Source organism: Sminthopsis crassicaudata, chromosome 2 (assembly GCF_048593235.1).
Source record: "Sminthopsis crassicaudata isolate SCR6 chromosome 2, ASM4859323v1, whole genome shotgun sequence".
NCBI lineage: Eukaryota > Metazoa > Chordata > Mammalia > Dasyuromorphia > Dasyuridae > Sminthopsis > Sminthopsis crassicaudata.
In genome coordinates this window covers 649,195,228-649,218,049 of record NC_133618.1, presented here as the reverse complement: position 1 = coordinate 649,218,049, position 22,822 = coordinate 649,195,228, and the positions used below count along the sequence as shown (strand labels likewise).

Sequence of the window (22,822 nt, the reverse complement as noted above, 5' to 3'; positions counted from 1 at the left end):
TCGCAATTTTATTTGCAGCCACAACAGTCATAGGAAAAAGGTACTGGAGGAAATCCTGGGAGGTCTCATAGATAGTAAACATCTGAAGTTTTGAGCCCAGATCTTCTTCACTTTGATGCTTCATTTTTTTAAAAAGCACAATTATATGATTATTTTTGTAATGAGAATTGGTGTTATCAATAACCTATCTCAGATTTCCTTCCAGGCATGTTAATGCACACTTTAATACAATGAATTAGCAAAACTAGATTTTCACAAGATGGTAGAGGGGACTGGATTAAGGATATCTGTGACATTTTACTTAATATTTGCTTCAGGCCCATAAGGATTAGTATTAAAGCCTCTTTAAATTCAAATGTGTGTATGGAATGGGATTTCCTAAGATCCCCAACTTCAGTCACAGTTTAAAGCTTAAGAGGTTTTAACTCACAGTATTGCAATACCTTATCTAATTTGGTTCTTACAATACTCCTGTGGGGTAGCTTGCATAAATATTATTATACCTGTTTTATAGATAAAGAAACTGAGGTTCAGAGAGGTTATATAATTGGCCATTGTTTCATGGTTAGAATGTGGGATAGTTAGCTAATTAAGGCTGCATGTTTTCAAGTCTAGTTCTCTGTTCACAATACCATCTTGTTAGATAATCTTCTATCTTGCTCAGATGAGACAAATGTCAAGAGTTCTGTTTCCTATAGGGCCTTTTGGGTTGGAACATTGAGACTTCTCAGTCAAACACAATATCGCACATGGGTAAAAAACAAAAAACGGATTCAATATTGCCATTCACGGTAATAAAGTGAATCAAGTAAAAATGGCAACTTTATTGTGTGGTTTTGTAAGTCAGCCGTTCTCCTCAGAGTGGGGTTAAGAAATCTTTCCCCCTAGTCCCTAGAATGTGTCTCATTGTGCCTTCCTGATCTCATTTTGCTGTTTTTGCAGCTATGCTGAGGAGCTGATCTCCAAAAGGTAAGTTTCTTGAATCACATCTGAGCAAGCACTCCTTCTTGTGCACGGATGTCTAACAAAACTAAAGACTCCTGAAGACCACCTGGGTGAATGTGAAGGGCACAGAAGGAAAGGGAATATTCACGTGTGGATGCATACATATATATTCACAGAAAGAGACAGAGAGATACACACACATAGACAGACAAAGAGACAGAGACAAAGACAGGGAAAAAGTGCACATTCGAAAAAAAAAAGCATTTAATATTTGTAGGGAACTGCATTAAGTGCTAGGGATACACATACAAGCAAAAGACAAAATAGTTTCTGCCTCTCATGGAATTTATAATCTAAAGAGGGAAAGGCAATGTGCAGGTACACACACAATCTAGATTCCCCAGACCATAGCTTTTACATATAAACCAGGCATCCAGGTGGCAAAATGGACATATTGTCTGATCTGGGAGTCAGAAAGACTCATCATCCCTAATTCAAATCTGACCTAGGCAAGCCACCTAACCTTATTTCCCTCACCTCCGTTTCCTGATTTGTAAAATGAGCTGGAGAAGGAAACTACTGTAGTATCTTTGGCAAGAGGGAAAAAATCCATATGGGATCACGGAAAGTTAGAAATGACTAAACAACAAGAAAATGAGCAATTCACTTTGAAGTAGTTACAACAACCTTTCCGCCGGAATCCCAAAACCAGTAGAAAAGGGGTGTTTTACTCAGTGACCCAATGGCAATGTTGTATTTCAATGGAACAAGTCAGTAAAGTGATTCTAGAAAGCTGAATATATCAATACCCCCAGTTCTTAGAATAGTTCCATATCAGGAGTATCATGGGATTCAAATAAGATAATGAATGTAAAGCACTTTGCAAATCTTATAGAGTTATATAAATGCCAGTAGTAATAGTAATAGGGGTGATAATAGCAATGCCAGTCGTGGTGACATCTTAGGGAGCAGCAGCAGCACCAGTAGTAGGAGTAGGGGTAGTAATAGTAATAGTAGTAGTCCTAGTACTAATAATACTAATAGTAATAGTACTATTAGTAATAGTAATAATACTAATAGTAATAGTAGTAGTAGTAATAGTTATTGTTGTTTTTACCCTTCTATCAGGTGATGATTTCATATCCTGAGTCACTTTCAATTGTAATTTCATGGAGCTCAAGCTGTGTTTATAGAGCAAACTGGGGTGGACTGATAACTGCTGAATACCTGACTCTGGAAGAAAAGAATGTGTGCATATGCTTTTTAGCATTCTGAATTAACATTCTATTAAGCCTAGACAATCAACAAAGCATTAAAGCAATCCCTGATTTGTAAATCTGAGATAGAGGTGTAAAATTCACATTGAAAATTTAACATTTCAGCTCAATGGTTCCAACCAATCTCTGGATCAATTCCCTGAGGGCTTCCTATAACCTGTATGACTGTATATGTATGTGTGTATATGTTAATGCATGTTATACATATATAGTATACACCCACCATTTGTGTTTGTGTAAATTTACATGTGTTTGTATAGGTTTCTATCTGCAACGTATGTTTGGACACAAAAGTATTGTGGGCATGTATATTTATGTGTATAACTTAGATTTACATAGTTATTTGCTTATTTGTGTCTCCCTTGTTAGAGTTTCAGCTCCTAGAGAGCCGGGACTGTGGTTTTTTACATTCTTTATATTCCCAGAAATTAATATGCTGCCTGGCAATAATAGGAACTCAATAAATGTTTGTTGATCGGCTGATTGACTGACCTTGGATTTCCATGGGGGGGGGGGGAGATGAGAAGAGGAAAGGGAGGGAGGGAGGGGGAGGGAGACAGAGAGATAGACAAACAGGTAAGAAGCAGAGACAGATAGACACAGACACAGAGATAGAGAAAGGAAAGATAGAAATAGAGAGACAGAGAGATGATGGCGGTGGTGAGAGCTAGAGTTTGCACTGGCAAAGGAAAAGTTTTTCTTTGCCGCAGATTAATATGCTAATGATGATTGCAAATAATAGTCAACAGACATAAACCATTTGAGGGTTATTTTCTAATTATTCATGCACCTGATCAAAGGGTGGGTTGGATCTCGAGGACTGGTCTAGCTGCCCTGCGGGCACCAGAGAAATAAAATACTACTTAAAATTTTTATAACCTATGTTAGGGCTGGAAGGGGCTTTATATATTATTGGTTCTCTGATTACCTCCGATTGCCTTACACTTAAGGAAAGTCAAACCAAATTGAATGATTTTGATCAAGCTTGGGAAGCTGTTAGGTCTAGAGCTAAAGCATACACCCAAAGAGACCCGCGCGGTGGTCCTCAAACTTTTTAAATTGGGGGCCAGTTCCCTGTCCCTCAGACTGTGGGAGGGCCAGACTATAGTAAAAACAAAAGCTCACACTCTGTCTCCGCCCCTCAGCCCATTTGCCATAACTGGCGGCCGAATAAACTTCCTCACGGGCCGCACGTGGCTCGCTGGTGGTGGCCCGCGGGCTATACGTGGCGCGCGGGCCGTAGTTGGAGAACTCCGTTAGATAATTGAATGCTGGCGCCTTTTTTTTTTCTGAAGAGAGATGTAAAGCACAGAAGCAAGCCAAGCCTAGTGTCTTGGAGCTGGGAAGAACATGGAGGACTAGGAATTGATTTTACAATGACAACTTCTGGAAAAAGTAATAGGCTTTCCTGTGGCTCTGTTCCATTATATTTCAAATTTGCTCAGCAAAGATTTCCCTGACCCCTGGATGTGAAGGACATATTTGCATTTCAATTATTCTTGGAGATTAAGAAACTGAAGACCTAAGGCGGGGCCAGATGCGCCCCGGAGGATGTTTATGCGGCGCCCCTGAGGACGTTTATGCGCCCCCCCCTCCCTAATGGTAAACGGGCTGAAGGGCGGAGACAGAGTGTGAGCTTTTGTTTTTACTATAGTCTGGCCCTCCAACAGTCTGAGGGACAGTGAACTGACCCCTATTTAAAAAGTTTGAGGACCGCTGCTCTAAAGGGATGAAGAGGGAATAAGGGAAGGACATGTCACAAAATTAGAGAGTAAATAGAACTGGACAAAGAACCCGGATGGCCCTGCTCCCCAGTCCAGCTTTCTTTCCTTTATGGACTTTAGTAAACTTTTCCCTCAGAGGGGAGTAAGTTAAGTGACTTGCCTAAGGTCACACAGCTAAGAAATGTTAAATGTCAGGCTAGATTTGAAATCAGGAGAACCTGACTTCAGGGCGCAAGCTCTATTCACTGAACCATCTGGGTGCCCTGACTTCAATAAACTTAATGGGTTTCCCACCCATTAAACTCTAAACTCCTTAAGAGCAGGGTCTATTTTTATTTGTTTCTTTTTTGTTTCTAATCTTTCTTTGTAAACCCAGTGTTTAGCATATGTGTGCTTGGAACTGAGTCAGTCAATAAGCATTTATGGGCATTTTTACAGCAAGTTTCTCTGATAAAGGCCTCATTTCTCAAATTTGTAAACTGAGTCAGATTTATAAAGAATCAGAGGCACTTTCTAATGGATAAATGCCCTTTGGAGGGGGAAAGGGCTTGGAGGGATGGGATAATAGATAATCCAGGTAGTCCATTTCATTTTTTGCTGTGGCATTTGGGGTTAAGTGACTTGCCCAGGGTCACACAGCAGGAAGTGTTCAGGGTCTGAGTTGAGATTTGTATTCAGGTCCTCCTGACTTCAGGGCTGGTACTCTATCCACTACACCAACTAACTGCCCCTGACTATAATTTTTAAAAATAAACATATATTTTGCAGGTTGAAGGACAAATGTGATACACAGATATCTAAATGTGCATATTTATACATATATACATATTAAAATATATGCATCAATAATAGCTATTATACCGATAGTAATCAATACTAACTAAAATACAAGTACAGTTAAAGGGATTACCAATTACATAGTAGCTTTTTGATATTGCATAAATTCTTAATTGATTATTACAAATAGCATTATCTAGACATTAGGAAGGAAACAAACTTTTAAAAAATTTTAAAATATAAATTTCACTTTATCTTCAGACAAAGATTAACCTTCTTTCCCGCTCTCTTTTCTCCCCTGCTTCCCTATCCAAGAAAGCAAGAAAAGCAAAATCCCTGTTACAAACATCTATGGTCAAGCAAAACAGAATTTTTTAATGGTTGTGTCTAAAAAAAAATTACATTTTAATCTGTATTCTGACATTATTTCCTCTTCAATGAGAGGTGGTAGTATGTTTCATCAACAATCCTCAAGAATTATAGTTAGTCATTGCATTGTTCAGTTCCCAAGATTTCTCTGGCTCTGTGTGTGTGTGTGTGTCTGTGTGTGTGTGTGTGTGTGTGTGTGTGAGTGTGTGTGTATGCCTGTCTCAGTCTCTGTCTCAGTCTCAGTCTCTCTGTCTCTCATTTGGCCTAGATCTACATTCTTACCCTCTTGAACAGTTATAGTCAATCACAACAAATTTCTACGTTGATCATATCCTAAATGATTTTTATCTATTTTGCATTCTGAATCCTTCACTTCTCTGTCAGGAGGTAGGTAATATATTTCATCATTAATTCTCTGGAATTCTGGTTGGAATAAAAATAGTCATATAGATATTTATCTAAGCAGTTTGACATAAGACAGTTTCCCTTCCGCCCTACCCTCTAGAGCATTCTTTCTCTTTTTTTCCATTCTTTTCTTAAAATAATTAAGACATAACAGAACCACTATAAGACCCTTACTTAGACTCCTTCTATGAGCCCAAATGATGAGAGAGATCAGAGGGAACACATATATCACTTCCTCATCTCTGAATGCAAACAGTGTGCTTTTGCTTGATTCCTTATCATTAGTCATTGATTTTTTAGCTTTTTATATTTCTCTTCACTCTTGCATTTCACCTTCAGAGTTTCTTCCCAACTTTGGTCTTTTCATCAGAAGTGCTTGGAAGTCCTCCATTTTATTAAAGGTCCATTTATTCCCTCATAAAATTGTACTCAGTTTTGCCCATATCCTTTCCCTTCTGGAATATTATATTGCAAATTCTCTGCTCCTTTGTAGTAGTGGCTTATAAAATCATTTGTGATTCTAACTGTGGCTCCTCATTATTTGAATTATTTCTTTTTCGTTGTATGTATTACTTTTTCTTGAACCTGGAAACTCTGGATTCTGGCTATGTTGCTCCCAGTTGTGCATGGAAATCTAACTCATCCAGTATGTAAATAGGAGGGGAAGGGAATAAGAAAAATAAGGGCAGGGGTTTGTTGATGAAAAGAAGAGCAGATTAAGAGAGGCAATAGTTAAATGCAAAATAGACTTTTATGGATGCAAAGGATAAAAAGAAAGAAGAAATGGAAGCAAATGGATTGGAGGAAAATACAGTTAATAATCCCAACTGAATGTGAATAGAATGAGATCATCATAAAATGAAAGCAGATAGCAAAATGAATGAGAAACCAGAATCCAATAATATGATATTTATAATGATGCTTGCAAGAGAAAAACACAAAGTTAAACTAAAGACCTGGAATATAATCTAATATGTTTAAGCTAAAGTAAAAAAGGGAAAAAAATCAACGTCTCAGACAAAGCAAAAGCAAAAATAGACTTAATTAAAAGAGAGAAAGGTGAAAACTACGTTGTCAGGAACCTTCCCCAACCTTTCCCCTTGCTCTTCCCCCCTCTTGCGCCGCATCGGCGCCATGAGTGGCTTTTTTCTTTCTAGTAATGACGGGAAAATTAAAGGAGCTACGTTGTTTAGCTTTTGTAGGGTTATTCCTAGGATCCTTTTTAGGGCTAGAGTTGTGTTTGGCTAAAGTCTGGGAAGGCGGGGCCAGATTTTTAAGATTGAGCAAGGGGGAGGTTTGAAGGGAGGCTTGTAAGGCCGAAAATTCCTTTGTCATTTCAAGATATTGTTTCTGTAAATCTAAGGTTTTCCGCAAGGCAGACATGCGTTTGGTAATATCCTCCTGGACTAGACTAAGATCTGGAGTAACAAAGGGGTGAGAAAGGGAATTCTTAGGGATAGGAGGGGCCGAAGGATGTTGTGAGACATGCACCCCATAGGTTTGTTCAAGAGGGGGGAAGAGCAAGGGGAAAGGTTGGGGAAGGTTCCTGACACTACGTAGGCAATATGTAATGTCAAAATTTTTACAGCAAGATTTTTCTAATAAAGGCCTCATTTCTCAAATATGTAATGACTATGGAACTGAGTCAGATTTATAAAAAATCAGAGGCACTTTCTAATTGATAAATACCCTAAGTAGATAAATGGCAAGAAAAAGAAATCAAAACAATCTATAGTCATATGAAAAGTCATTATTGATTAGAGAAATTAAAATTAAAACAACTTTGGGGTACCGCCTCACACATATGAGAAGTTACAAATGCTGGAGAAGAGGAGAGGAAAATAGATACACTAATGAATTGTCGATAGAGTAGTGTCCAACCATTGTGGAGAACAATTGGATCTATACTCAAATAGCTATAAAACTGCATACCTTTAAAACTTGTGCATATCCTTTAACCCAGATAATGAAGATAAGCTAGAAGCCTTCCCAATAAGATCAGGGGTGAAGCAGAGATGCCTATTATCACCACTATTATTTATTGTTGCATTAGAAATGCTAGCCATAGCAATAAAGTACTTGGGAGTCCATCTGTTAGGAAGTGTATGGACATAATTACAAAACACTTTTCACATATATGGTCAGATCTAAACAACTGGAAGAGTATTAATTGCTCATGGGTAAGACAGGATAATATAATAAAAATGACAAGTCTATTCAAATAAATGTACTTATTCAGTGCCATACCAATCAAACAACTCAAAATTATTTTATGGAGCTGGAAGAATAATAAAATTAATTTGAAAGAATATCAAGGGAATACATTTTTTTAAATATGAAGGAAGATACCCTAGCTATACCAGATTTTAAACTATATTTTGAAATTGTAATCATCAAAACAATACAATACTGTCTAAGAAATAGAGTAATGGATCAGTGGAATAGATTAGGTAGACAATATATAATAATAAATGACCATAGTAATTGAGTGTTTGATAAATTAAAAGATGCAAACTTTTGGGACAAGAACTCACCATGTAAGAAACGTGCTAGGAAAACTGGAAAATGATATGACAGAAACTGGGTATAGATCAACATCTCACACTATATACCAACATAAAGTTAAAATGGGTAATGATTTAGACATAAAGGGTGATATCATAAGCAGATTAGGCGAGCATGGAATAGTAATTGAGACATTTTTTTTTTTCTTTTTTGGCTGAGGCAATTGAGGTTAAGTGACTTGTCCAGGGTCACACAAGCTAGGCAGTATTAAGTGTCTGAGGTCAAATTTGAATTCAGGTCCCCCTGACTTCAAGGTTGGTGCTCTATCCACTGCGCCACCTAACTACCCCTCAAAAAATTATTTTTTATAAGACCTATGTGAAATGATACAAAAAGAGAAAGTCTGAAGAAACAGGAGGCATTTGTGCATAGGAACAGCAGTATTGTAATGAAGATTAATTGTGAAAGACTTGCCTACTCTGATCAATAAAGAACTCATGATGAAAAAATGCTATCCATCTCCAGTGAAAGAATTGATGAATTCAGATGCATATCAAATTATAATTCTCTTTATTTTTTCTTGCTTTTTAAAAGATATGGCTAATATAGAAAAATGTTTTGCATGATTTCAGTGTATAATTGATATCATATCTCTTGTCTTCTCACTGCATGTTGAGGGTAGGTTGGAGAAAAAGAATTTGGAACTCAAAATTTAAAAAGAAAAGAATGTTAAAAATAAATAATAGTGTTTTCTTTCTTTCTTTTTTAAAGAAAAGGAAACCTTTGGGATTATAATCAAAGCTAGATATGGATTAATGGACTATTCATCCAAGATTGGCTTAATATCCCATGATGTGTAGTTTTAGTGATGAAAGATCAAAGAAAATCTTAAAACCTCAATACCAAATCATATAAAATAATTTACATTGCAGAGCACTATTATTTCATATTAATTTTTGTAAAGATGGAAAAAAGAAAGAAATATAAGTTGGACAGGAAAGAATTATAGATTCAGCTTTGAGTATGGGTGAATTTGAGATGCTGCCTATAGAACATCCGATTGGAATTGTCCAGTAGGCAGTTGGTACTGGATTTCCAAGGAGACAGTAGGGCTGAATACATAGTTTTAGGAGTCATATGCACAGAAATAAGAATGGAACCCATGGAAGCTGATGAGATGATCAAGTGAGAGAGTGTAAAGAGAAAAAAAAATAGGGCCTTGGAGGACACCTATAATTAGATGGTGGGGTGGGATTGATGACCCAGAAAAGAAAAATGAGAAAAGAGAGATGGGGTAAATAGGACAAAAACTAGGAAAGAACTTTGTCATGAAAACTCACAGGAAAGAGAGTTGACAGCAGGAAAGGGTAGTTTAAAAGTTGGTACAAAGAGGTCAAGAGAGATGATGACTGAAAACAGGTAATATTTGTTGCTGTTTAGTCATTTTTCAGTTGTATCCGACTCTTTGTTACCCATTTTGGGGTTTTCTTGGCAAAGACATTGGAGTAGTTTGCCATTTCCTTGTTTAGATTATTTTTGCAGATGAGGAAACTAAGGAAACAGAGTTAAGTGAATTGTTCCAGGGTCAATCACATGGCTAGTAAGTATTTGAAGCAAAATTTGAACTCAGGTCTTCTTGTCTCCAACCACGCTCTGCCCCCTTTGACACAGCGTGCCACCTTGCTGCCCTTGAGAAAAGGTCACTGTATTTGTTAAATAAAAGACCATTGATGCCTTTGGAGACAGAAATTTAAATTGAGTAATATGGTAGGAAGTCAGATGGCAAGAAAAAATAAAGCGGTGGACAGAGTTTGTCTTTTTAAATGGGTTTTATCTGTGAAAGGCAAGAGAGATAGAGGACAAAGTAGCTTGAGAAGATTATGGGATCCAGTGAAGGTTTTTTAAGGATGGGAGAACTTGGGCATGCCTTTGACAAATGATATCTTACTGAGAAATTCCTAGTATTTAGATCCCCATAGCAAAGTAGCTTCTTGGCTAGACAAACTCCTAATCCTTCCTTTTATTTCTCTTTCCAGGAGCGATGACAAAGAAAAATCTGAAACTCCCATCCTTCCAGAATGCATCTATGAAGAAGAGCCCTTAGAAAACAGCAGCCTTAGTTCATGTCAGTCACCTGATCAGCTTGATCAGTTAAATGATTATTATGATGAAGATGATATTTCAGGGAATATTAAGTCATGGAAGTTGATGGTGCTAGAGCATGGAGAGCGTCCAATCATACCATCTACACCCCCAGTCTGCATCCAAACAACCAACTTCCAGTTGATCCAATTGGAAGATATTAAAAAAGCAGCCTTGCAGATCGAGAGGAGTATCCAGGTCACTCCATGCATGGTATGGTATGAAATAAACAGACCTAGATTTTAGTTGTATCCTTGCCACTAACTAGCTGGGGGGGTTTGGGTCAGGATACAACCTCTCTGGTCTGAGTGCTTTCTAAAGTATTTTCTAAATACTGTTTCTGTGGTAAATGTATCATTTTGAAGATCAAATGGGATGAGATCTCCAAAAAGTTCTGGATGTTAATGCAATGCGAGGGACTCTGAGTATTAAAATTAGTTTCTCTAATTTACAGGTCATTTTGGATAGAAAAAAAAATGCTTTAAAGCAGTCGGTCATGGAGTCCACAAGCATTCATTAAGTACTTATTATGTGTGCAGCAATGTACTAAGTGCTAGGGATGCAAGAAAAAGCAAAAATCTAAGTCCCTGCCCATGAGGAAATTACAGTCTTATCAAGGAGACCATATGTAAACAACATAGGGCAAGGGAGGAAGAATGTAATCTCATAGTATTCTTAATAATTGCTTTCTTTTGCATCCTTATATGTTTTACTTTATGCCTTTTAAAAGCAATATTTTGAGAAGAGGTCCTGAAGCATCATAAGACCATCAAAAGGATCTGTGGAATTAATACAATTTTAAAATTTTTGTCTTAGAGGGAAAGAGTCATTCTCTGTAGGCAACTCAGATATGGTGATGACTTTTAGAACTCTAAAGAGAGTAATGGCATCTTTCTAACATCAAACTTAGTAATTCCATGCCATTTCATTAACATCACCAATGGCTATTTTCTGTTTTCCCCTTTTCAGTTACTCTTGAAAAAAATTCTACATCAGATAGATGCCTGCATTTTGTCTCCTTATACTCTATTTTTAACCTTATGCAATATGACTTCTGACATCATTTAACTGGAATTGCTCTTTCCAAAATTACTAATGATCTAAGTGACAAATCTAATGACCTTTTCTCAATACTCATCGTTCTTGACCTCTGAGCCATCTCTCCTTATTGACAAATGAAGAGATTGTAAGAGGCTGTTTAGTTGGCCTTGAATTCCAATCATTTGGACTAGTTGAACTAAATCATTGATTTTTTAAAAATTCAAATTAAAGTAATTTCTGAGGTTTCCTTTATACTCATCAGAGTGGCAAAGATAACCAAAGAAAAAAGAAAATAATAAATGTTGAAGAGGCAATGGGGAAACAAGCACATTAATGCATTATTGGCAGAATTGTGAATGCTACCTGGAGCATCCTGCTGAAGACTTCCAGCCAGGCAAAACATGCAACAATTATTGTCTAGCCAAGTTAACTTTTTAAAAAATTCTGAAATTAACAAACAACAAAAAAGAGACAATATTAATAGCAGAACAGAAAGAGGTTAATGTGAAACTACAAATCTCTATTATGTACTTGCTTTTAAAATTTTGTGTAATAAATTCTTTTACTCTCAGAACTCTGTTTCCTTCCAAACTTCCTCCTTTTCTCTTCTATGCCCTAAAAAGTTCTTGGGAAAAACCCCTTTCTTCCTTCCTTCTTTTCTTCCTTCCTCTTTCCCTTTCTCTGTTCTTCCCTCCTCCCTTTATTCTTCCCTTCTTCCCTTTCCTTTCCTCCCATTCTCCTTTCTTCCTCCCTTTCTTTCTCTCTTCCTTTCTTTTTTTCTCCCTTTTTCTCCCTCCCTCCTTCCCTTCCTTCCTTCCTTCCTTCCTTCCTTCCTTCCTTCCTTCCTTCCTTCCTTCCTTCCTTCCTTCCTTCCTTCCTTCCTTCCTTCCTTTCTTCTTTCCTTTTTTTCTTTTCTTTCTCCCTTTCTTCTCCTTCTCCTCCTCCTCCATCACCTTCTTCTTCTTGTTCTCTTCTTCTTCATAATTGCCGAGCCACTGCTAGCAATACTTGAAAAAAAAAAAAAACATAGAGAACAAGAGGTACCAGATGACAGAAGAAGAGAAAATGTCTTGATTTTTAAAAATATAGAGATAAGAACAGGATTTGCAAACTTTGGGGCAGCTGATTTGATTTCAATTCCTAGGAAAAGCACAGATAATTAAAAAGAAGTCTTGATTACAAAAGACCAGCATGATTTCATCCAGAACAACTCAGGTCAAACTAACAACTTTTTTGAACAGGATCATTAAACAAGTAGATGAGGGAAATGCTACAGATATAGTTTACTAAGATTTTAGCAAAGTTTTTGAGAAAGCGATTTCGTTCTTACAGTGAATATGGAGAGATGTAAATTAGATGAAAATATAAATTATCAGTGAAAGACTCTTGAAAATCAATGATAATAAAACATGCTAGCCATCTCCTGACACAGGAGTGATGGACTTGAGATGTGAAATAAGACTTATCTTTTTGGACATTTCCCTTGATTTTGATTCTTTGTTTTATGACTATGCTTGGAGGAAGGCAATGTGTGTGAGAGGGAAAGCTAGTGATTATATGAGTGGAGAGAATGAGAGAGCTACTGTGAAGGGAAAAATGAGAATTGGTGACTAAATAGATAAAAAGGTGATGAAGAGAATGTGGAAGAGGAAACAAGATTTCAAATCTGGACGACTTAGAAGGATGGTGATATCCTCAATAGAAATTGGGAAGTTTGAAAGAAAGATGGGGGTGATGCAGAACCAAAATGCAGCACCCAATTGAATACTCCCAATATTCCCCTCCAAACAACTTTAAAATAACTCCTCAAACCAAATTTTGGAGTGGCAGAGATACCAAAAGATCAGAAGGAAACATTTTTTCAATCTACGACGAGTTAGGTCCACAATATCATGGAGCACCCGTAGTGGTCCTTGGAGGTAGTTGTGACAGCAACAGTGGCTTTAGGAACTCTCAACCTAAACATCATAAGGAGGGGTTAGACAACTAATCAGAAAGAGATTACAGGGGATGTTTTGCTGTCAGTGAGCCCCTATGCAGTTCCAGGACAGAAGAGAACCTTTTAGTCAGTCACAAGGGAACAGGGACCTGATCAGAGTTTCAAGGCAAAGAGGAGCCCTCTAGTGCTGACGGCATCAAGGAAACAAAGACCCTTCTTTGGTAAAAACTAAAGCTCAGACCAGAAGAACAGGCTTTCCTGGATCATACCTCCTTGGAACATCAAAAACTTGCTCATTCCCAAACTAACTCTGAAAACAGCATCATAAAAAATCTTAAGTTTTGGGACAGTGCCTCCTTACCCACAAGTGAGCAGAGTCCAATTTTTCTATAAAGTTCAGAGCCAAGAAATAGCCTAGAAAAATGAGCAAATAACAAAAATAGAACTACAGCGGGGAAGATCTAGACATGAACTCAGAAGCTGAAAACAGCTACCAAAACCAAGCCCAAACTTTTTTCCAAAGCCTCAAAGAAAAATGCAAATTAGAACCAAGAACAGGAAAAATATCTGGAAGAATTAAAACAAGACATAAAAGTGGTAGAGATATCATTTCCTTCTGAGGTCATTCCCCTCCCACTACACACCTTACTCCCCTTATTCATGTTAATTTTAAGCTTCTTAAAGCTTCTCCATTTTCAAAATCCATTTATCTTCTTGTTGGGATCCAGGTGGTTCTTTGAGTCTGAATAATTAATAGATGCATTTAAATTCACCTCCTCTCAAACTGGCCACCTCTTAAATCACCTAGTGATGTGGCCAATCATTGCATGGCCAACGATAATGTGATTCTAATCCAGTAAAGGAATATTTTTCATACCTTATAAAAAAGACCACCTTATTTTGAACTAGTTTAACACTTCCTTTTGTGTTCCTTACTTTCAGGATTTGGTCAATTCAATTTGTGCTCTAGAGTTTATCAGTTTTCTCTCTAGAGGTGGGAAACATTTTTCATGGAGTCTTTCCTAATTGTCTTGGTTCATTATATTGATAAGAGTAGTTGTCTTTCACAAGTGATCATATTATAATATTGCTGCTGCTAAATACAATAATCTCCTGGTTCTTCTTACTTCCCTTTGTATCAGTTCACATAGACTTTCTCATGTTTTTTTAAATCATTCCCCTTGTCATTTCTTACAGCACCATAGTGTTCTATCACAATCATAACACAACTAATTTAGCCGTCCTCCAATTAATGGATATCCCCTCAAAACTCTGTCACAATAAAAGAATTGTTATAAAAATCTTTGAATATATAGGTCATTTTCCTTTGCTCCCCGGGATACAGACCTAATAGTGGTATTGCTAGGTCTTTACATATATTTTCAATGTAACACTCCTTTTACCCCATCTTCTCTTCTGCCCATGCTGTGGAATCATGAGGCTTTGTGTATGTGTGTATATGTGGGGGGATAATCAAGAAATTTAAGCCCTAATTTTTTTCAGATTTTATTTTTTTATTATAGCTTTTTATTTACAAGATATATGCATGGGTAATTTTCCAGCATTGACGATTGCGAAACCTTTTGTTCCAATTTTTTCCCTCCTTCCCCTCACCCCCTCTCCAGATGGCAGGTTGACCAATACATGTAAAATATGTTCAAGTAAAAGTTCAATACAATATATGTATATATGTCCATACAGTTATTTTGCTGTACAAAAACAGTTGGACCTTGAAATAGTGTACAATTAGCCTGTGAAGGAAATCAACAATACAGGCAGACAAAAACAGAGGAATTGGGAATACTATGTAGTGGTTTATAGTCATCTCCCAGAGTTCTTTCGCTGGGTGTAGCTGGTTCAGTTCATTACTGCTCTATTGGAACTAATTTGGTTCATCTCATTATTGAAGAGGGCCATGTCCATCAGAGTTGATCATCATATAGTATTGTTGTTGAAGTATATAATGATCTCCTGGTCCTGCTCACTTCACTCAGCATCGGTTTATGTAAGTCTCTCCAGGTCTCTCTGAAATCATCCTGTTGGTCATTTCTTACAGAACAATAATATTCCATAATATTCATATACCACAATTTATTCAGCCATTCTCCAATTGATGAGCATCCATTCATTTTCCAGTTTCTGGCCACTACAAAGAGGACTGCCGCAAACATTCTTGCACATACAGGTCCCTTTCCCTTCTTTAAGATCTCTTTGGGATATAAGCCCAGTAGTAACACTGCTGGGTCAAAGGATATGCACAGTTTGATAATTTTTTGAGCATAGTTCCAAATCGCTCTCCAGAATGGCTGAATGTGTTCACAATTCCACCAACAATGTATCAATGTCCCAGTTTTCCCGCATCCTCTCCAACATTCCACACTATCTTTAAGCCCTATTTTTAAGCAGTCTTGTTCACTAGTTTGTATATGACTATACAAAGTGGAAGAATGAAAATATATGGGCAACTAAAAAGTTATCAAACTGTGCATACCCTTTGATCCAGCAGTGCTACTACTGGGCTTATTATACCCCAAAGATATTTTAAAGAAGGGAAAGGGACCTGTGTGTGCCAAAATGTTTGCGGCAGCCCTTTTCATAGTGGCTAGAAACTGGAAGATGAATGGATGTCCATCAATTGGAGAATGGTTGGGTAAATTGTGGTATATGAAGGTTATGGAATATTATTGCTCTGTAAGAAATGACCAGCAGGATGAATACAGAGAGGCTTGGAGACTTACATCAACTGATGCTGAGTGAAATGAGCAGAAACAGGAGATCATTATACACTTCAACAATGATACTGTATGAGGATGTACTGTGATGGAAGTGGATATCTTCAACATAGAGAAGATCTAATCCAGTTCCAATTGATCAATGATGGACAGAAACAGCTACACCCAGAGAAGGAACACTGAGAAAGGAGTATAAAATGTTTGCACTATTATCTTTCTACCCAGGTTACTTATACCTTTGGAATCCAATTCTTACCATGCAACAAGAAATTTGGTTTTACACACATATATTGTATCTAGGATATACTGTAACACATTTATTATGTATGGGATTGCCTGTCATCTAGGGGAGGGAGTAGAGGGAGAGAGGGGAAAATTTGGAAAAGTGAATATAAGGGATAATGTTGTAAAAAAAAAAAAAATTACCCATGCATATGTACTGTCAAAAAATAATTATAATTATAAAATTAATTTTAAAAATAAATTTAAAAAAAAAGAGAATATATGGGCAAATAGGATCTAGATGTATTGCATTGAATAAGGGAGTATGGTAAATTTTTGTTCTCATCACAGCAGACTATTTCCTTCCATCTCCAGCACTCTAGACTGTCCAAGAAATATGGCATGGAGCTCTTTCTAAAGAAGGAATTTCTCCAGTACACAGGTTCAGTGAAGGAGCGAGGAGTATTGAATATCTTGACATCCTTGAAGCAGGTAGGAACTGATGGAAAAATAGCTTATCAATGTGCACATATAGAATGTCATAGTTGATTGGAAGGGTAGGGAATATAGATGGTGAGTGTAAAAGCTAGTGATTGGTTGAATAGTTATAGACAGATAGATGATGCAGTTTATACTTGTAAGTAGACCATGACAATGGCAGTACTTTATTGAGCATATTAGGTATTCTGAATGCTGGCAGATGTTCCAAATATCAAACTATAAATATATATATATATATGTGTGTGTGTGTATATGTACATATATATACACATATATGTATATATCATATTTGTTTGTATGTGTTATATAAATTTAAATATTTAAATGCATACAAAATATTTATATTAGTATCTGATCCTTGGGGGAGGGGGCAAATCTGGGTTAAATGACTTGCCTAGGGTCACATAGCTAATAAGTGTCTAAGGCCAGATTTGAACTCAGGACTGGCTCTTTATCCCTGGGTCAATTAGCTGTCCCAAAGTAATTCCTATTCCCAAAGCTTTGGGGTAGATTTGAAATGTTGGGTTTAATTTGTACTGTCTTATTTATGGCCTTGCTTTGATATTTAATACTCAATATATTTTAGAAGCTGCTTATTGTAGTGAACAGGACACTAGGTAATTCATTGGATAGAGCATGGGGCTTGAAGTCAAGAATACTCATCTTTCTGCATTCAAAACTGGCCTCAGACATTCATTAGCTGTGTGTTCCAGGGAAAGTGACTTTGCCCTGTTTGCCTCAGTTTCCTCCTCTGTTAAATGAACTGAAGAAAGAAATGGCTAACCATTCCAGTATCTCTGGCAAGAAAGCCCCACATGAAAGTCAGAGAGGATTGAAATGACTCAATAGCAAAAAAAAAAAAAAATGTAGTGTGCAGAACTGTAGATTTAGTTAGAAAGACCTGGGTCTAATCCTACCTCTAATGCTTAATAATTATGTGACTACATTCCAATCACTTTGACTTTGAGCCTCAGTTTCCCCATCTGTAAAATGGAGGTAATGATACTTATAGTACTTGTCTTATAAGGTGGTTTTGAGGATCAAATGAGATAGGCATATAACTTCCCATGTAAATAGAAGCGATGTGTGTTACTTAGCTACCTACTTATATTATTTAAAAATTCTTCCCCAGATCAAAGAATATGTGATGGTGTGAGAAGACGTGGGGTGGGATAGATTATATTTAAACACCAAACAGAGGGTTTAGGAGTTTAGGAGCCACTGGAATTTATTGAGTGGAGGTTGATGGGTGACATGGTCAAACTCTGTATTTTAGGAAAATGACTTTAGAGGGTAAATAAGGGATGGAATGGTTTGGGGAGAGGCTTGTGACAAGGAGACTAAGCCAGCAGGTTATTGCAATATTACAGGAGATGAGGGACTATACCAAGGTGGTGGCAATGTTGGATGAGAGAAGGGAGAATATATGAAACTGATGGGAATATAAAATGGGCAAGATTTGACAAGATGGGGTGAGAGGGTGAAGAATAAGGATGACATTTAATTTCTATGAGAAATGATCCAATTGGAACCCTACTCTGACCCAATCAGTACCGATCAGTTTGATATAATTCTACAGAGGTAGTGATTATAATAAGTTCTATATGTAAGGCTCCAGAGCTGCAGATTTTAAGTTTACTTGCTTAATCATAGGAGGCTAACTAGAGACCCTCCCCTCTTGGTGTTCCTTGACACAGTGTCCAAGCCCAGCATGGCAGAGGTGACTCAATTACATGGAATGTCCCCAAACTTATGTTTGTATCTCTGCATTGCTCTCTCTTGTCCAACATGAGTAGATTACCATCTTATGAACTATGAGCAAAGATGCCCATGATTTGCCCAACCCAAGATATACCATTTTAGATGATGTGCCATTTTTTTGGCCCTTGAAGCAGGGTCTATCAATTGCTGAGGTTCTGTAGTGTAGTAGCCCTTCTAGAGTATTCATGGATCAACCCTATCATCAAGCCTTATAAAAATAAGGCCCTGGAACAAGGGGGACATCTCAACCATGAGGAAAGTCTGGGGTCCACTTCATTAGAGGGGACTGTGGACCTTTAGTAAAGTGCCATTGGCTCAGAGTTCTGCCTCAGTTTCTTTTATTGTAGATTGGACAATTTTAAAATCCACACCTGGAATACTTGGAGAATCTTTGAACAAATCAATAGCTAGGTAGTCGATAACCAAGAGGGAACAGATCCTGCAAAGCAAGGATCCAAAATTGGAGCTACCAGATTTCATAGGATCTGCAGGAGTAGAGAAAGAATAGAATTAGCAAGAGAACAAATTCAGACTTGTATATATTCTATCTTGGGTAACCGGTTCCTGCAAGTGGTTAGTTTGGAGCTTTTTAATAGAGGTCAGTAGTCCCATTTGATTAGAATGTGTATGGAAGAATGGAGGAACAGAGTTGCTTCTGAGAAACAGGCTTTAACCCAGACAGAAGCTGACAGGGTTATCTGTTTGTACAGATCCAGCAGAAAAAGGGAGTGATCGTTGCCTCTGACAGCAACTTCTCCATGGCAGTGGCCTACCATGCAACTGAACTTCATATTCCGGTTTTTGTCATCATGCCCAGCAATACCTCTGTGGCGAGCGTGAAGATGTGTCGAGACTACGGCGCTGTGGTGATCACCTTTGGTGGGTCAACCAAAGACTCCCGGATTCATGCCCAACAGCTAGCCAAGAAGAATGATTATCTCTTTTTGGAGGAGTAAGTGAGCCAGACCTGAAGTCTGTCAGGTTCCATTGGGAGACAGGAGGTAGTAATCATCCTAAAATCTAGAACCTTAGCTGTCAACTTTTATCATGAGAATCAAGTCCTGAGCCCTTTCCCTCCCTTTTCAGAAATCTTTATTAGGTGTCCATTATATGTATAGAACACTTTGTGAGACGAGAAGAGATACAAAATGTATATAATGCACAGCGTTTGCCCTCAGGGAACTTATTATATTTAGTTGGGAGAATCTGTGAAACACTCAAGCTATTTATCTATTATTACTTGTTCTCACAACATGACTAGCCCATATAGTTTCATATAACTTATTTTTAAAATTAAATTGTATTTTTTCAATGAAATAGTTATTTTCTCCACTTCCTTTCTTACCAAATCCCGTATATACATTGAGAAGAAAGAAAAAGAAAATCCTTGTATGAAATATGCATTATTAAATAAAACAAATGACAGATTTTTTAGAAGTCCTCTTTCACATTCATCACCTTTGTGTTAGAAAGTGAATAACATGTTTCATCATTTATCCTCTGGAATCATGGTTAGTTACTGCTTTGATGAGAAATTTCCAATCTATCATAGCTGTTTTTTTTTATAATGTTGTTGTTATTGTGTACATTGTTCTTTTGGTTCTATCCATTACATTCTATATCAGTTCATACAAATCTTCTGAAGTCATCCCCTTTATCATCTACATTTTTTTCAGCACAGTAGTATTCCATTCAATTCCTATACTATTACTTGTTCATCTACCCTTCAATTGATAAGTACCCTTTTAGTTCCCAATTCATTTGGAAAGAGCTACCATCAATATTTGTATACATATGAGTTCTTTTCCTTTCTTTGATCTCTTTGGGGTTTCATCCTAGTAATAGAACCACGATTACATAAGTTCTTGGTATATTCTTTACATGCTTCTTCAACCACTGGGAACTGTTGTAATCTGCTTACACCTACAATACATATATCCATTGCCATCTGGATCAATTCTTTGGAGAGGGCAATTTGCAACTATTCAGTGTCATTGGGAGAGCATATGTCTTTTTTTTTTTTAATAGTTTTTATTTACCAGATATATGCACGGGTATTTTACAACATTGACAATTGCCAAACCTTTTGGAGAACATATGTCTTAAAAAAGATTGGTTTCTGCCCCAAGGAGTCACTTGGGATCATTAAAGGCACTGTTAGATATCCTAATTCAACCTCCTCTTTTCCAATTAATCGTTGATGATCTATCTTAATAAGATTAACAAAGAACTTCCTGCCTGATCAAAATTCAATTTGGGGTTCAAAGAACTTTTGAGGGCAGGAAGGGGTAATTAGGTTCTCCTGCCCATCTTCCCTACCATTTGGCTGCAAATGTTTTCTAAGTGGTTGATTTTGTGCTGGGTCAGAGGACTCCCCCCAGAAAAAATGAAAGATCACTCACCAAACTTATGGATCGTAACAATGTTTAGTGAAGGACTTTTTCCAATTAGCTAAGACTTCCACTAAAAGATCAAAGACCAAAGATACTGGGGCTTCAGTTTCCTTTAAGTAGCAGATGAAATCTCTGCCCCAGTACCAGTGCTACCAATGCTGCTGTTCTCAGATCAGTTTGTGAGATACAGCTTCCACAAAGGGTTTTTTTGCTTGTTACTAAAATGAAGGGTCCTGTTTCTTACATGATATTACAATGACATTTTTATAATTTCTCTATTCTAGGGCAATAATTGTTGAGGAGACAAGGTATTACCTGTGCTTTCACCTCCAAATCTAGTTCTAGTTAGCTCTCTGGAGGTCCTCCATATGGGCCTTGGTTTCAGCAGAATAATCACCATAAGAATAGTCAGGAATAAAGTCCAGTCTTTATTATCTCCTGCCTAGTCTGTCTCCTTCACCTGGGGCTGGGCTAGCTTTTTGGGGGAACCTTCACATGGGCCTTGGTCTTAGTGGAGAAGTGAAGGAGACAGGACAGCTACCATGAGGATCTTTATCTTTGAGTCTGTCCTCCAGTCCTCTGTCTTCCCTGTCTATCTCCCAGTCTGTCTTCCCTCCCAGATCTCTTAGCTCTTATATACTCTATTTTAAGTACCATCATCTTAGGTGTCAACTTATAGAACAGGTGTCAACTTGTAGAACTATAGTTTTAAAGGTATTTTAAAGGTATTACCTGTGCTTTCACCCCCAAATCTAGCTTTGTTGTAACTCTGTGTTCTCTACACAGCTGCCAATCTTTCTAAGGCACATAGGTGACCACATCCTTATAGTTCTAAATACTGAGTACATGTAAACTAGAGAACCATTAACTTAATTCCACTGAATTAACACCTTGTTGTTTCAAGTACACTTGGCCCTCTACACTTGTTACTTTCTCTTACTATTTATCTTAGGTTCCCTCTCTTTTGTGAAAACTTTTCAGGTCCCAGAAGATTCCTAGCTTTTAATTACTTTAATCTTAGATGGAAGAAATTGAAATGACCTAAAATTCAAATTACACCATATACACTTACTAGCTTTATGACTCTAGGAAAGTCACTTAATCTCTTCAGCTTCAGTTTACTAATTTGGAGAAAGGGAAAAATAATGGCACCTCCTCCCCAAAACTATTCTTAGGATCAAATGAGTTCATGTATGTAAAGCTCTTTGTAGAACTTTGTTGTCGTTGTTCAGTCTTGTCTGATTCTGGGATCCCATTTGGGGTCTTTTTTGGCAAAGACACTTGAGTGGTTTGCCATTTCCTTCTCCAGCTAATTTTACAGATAAGACATTGAAGCAAACTGGGTTAAATGACCTGCCTAGGGTTACACAGCCAGTTGAGGGTCTGATGTCGTATTTGAATTCTGGAAGATGAATCTTCCTGGTTCCTGGTTCTGTGCTCTATCACTCGATCAATAACTATCACCCAGATATCCCTACCTTGCACATAGTAGGTATTTAATAAATGTTTGTTTAATTTGTTGATCCAGTTTTCAGTGAGTCAGAAGTAGATTTTGTTTTTCTTTTTCCCCTTATAATTTCTTCTATCTTCCAACAGAGAAGACAGCCTCGAGTACGTCTCTGGTCTGGGCACTATGGGGTTGGAAATCTTCAGGCAGGTACCAAGCCTGGATGCAGTGGTGTTCCCTGCTGGAGGCCCTTGTGCACTTCTGGCAGGCTCTGCAGCTGCACTGAAGCAGCTATGCCCCCAAATCTCTGTGATTGTAAGTTCCCACCTCCTCCACCACTCCTGGCCTTGATGTGAGACTCAGTGGTACTTGTATAACTAGTACCCAGCCTGCCCTGAACTCCTTATGGGATAGCTGATCAATTCCCAGGCTTTCCCTGGCAAAGGAGAAAGAGCAATATGTAGAAAGGAGAGAAGAAATAGGGAGCCATGCAGAAAAGCTAGAGCTGGTATAGACTTCAAGGTCATCCTCCCAAACCCCCTCATTTGACAGATGAGCAAAATGAAATAAATGCTTTTCCGCTTGTGCTAGTGGCCCAGCAGGGATGGGAATCAGGACTTCCTGATTCCTCACCTCAATGTT

General features: G+C 37.6%; 1 protein-coding gene across 7 annotated transcripts in view; it reads left to right on the top strand.

The window, feature by feature from the left end:
- The window catches only part of LOC141558881 (L-threonine ammonia-lyase-like), a 36,170-nt gene that overhangs the window by 1,393 nt on the left and 11,955 nt on the right, over positions 1 to 22,822 (top strand). For 2 of the 7 annotated variants that reach the window (XM_074296698.1, XM_074296703.1), the window contains exons 2-6: positions 943 to 969; positions 10,039 to 10,357; positions 16,454 to 16,570; positions 19,051 to 19,292; positions 22,330 to 22,495. In XM_074296698.1, the coding sequence (XP_074152799.1) occupies positions 943 to 969; positions 10,039 to 10,357; positions 16,454 to 16,570; positions 19,051 to 19,292; positions 22,330 to 22,495 (871 nt within the window). Of the gene's footprint in view, positions 1 to 942; positions 970 to 9,075; positions 9,422 to 10,038; positions 10,358 to 16,453; positions 16,571 to 19,050; positions 19,293 to 22,329; positions 22,496 to 22,822 lie in introns of those variants that run through there. The other 5 variants (XM_074296699.1, XM_074296704.1, XM_074296702.1 and 2 more) reach the window with 5 other exon arrangements.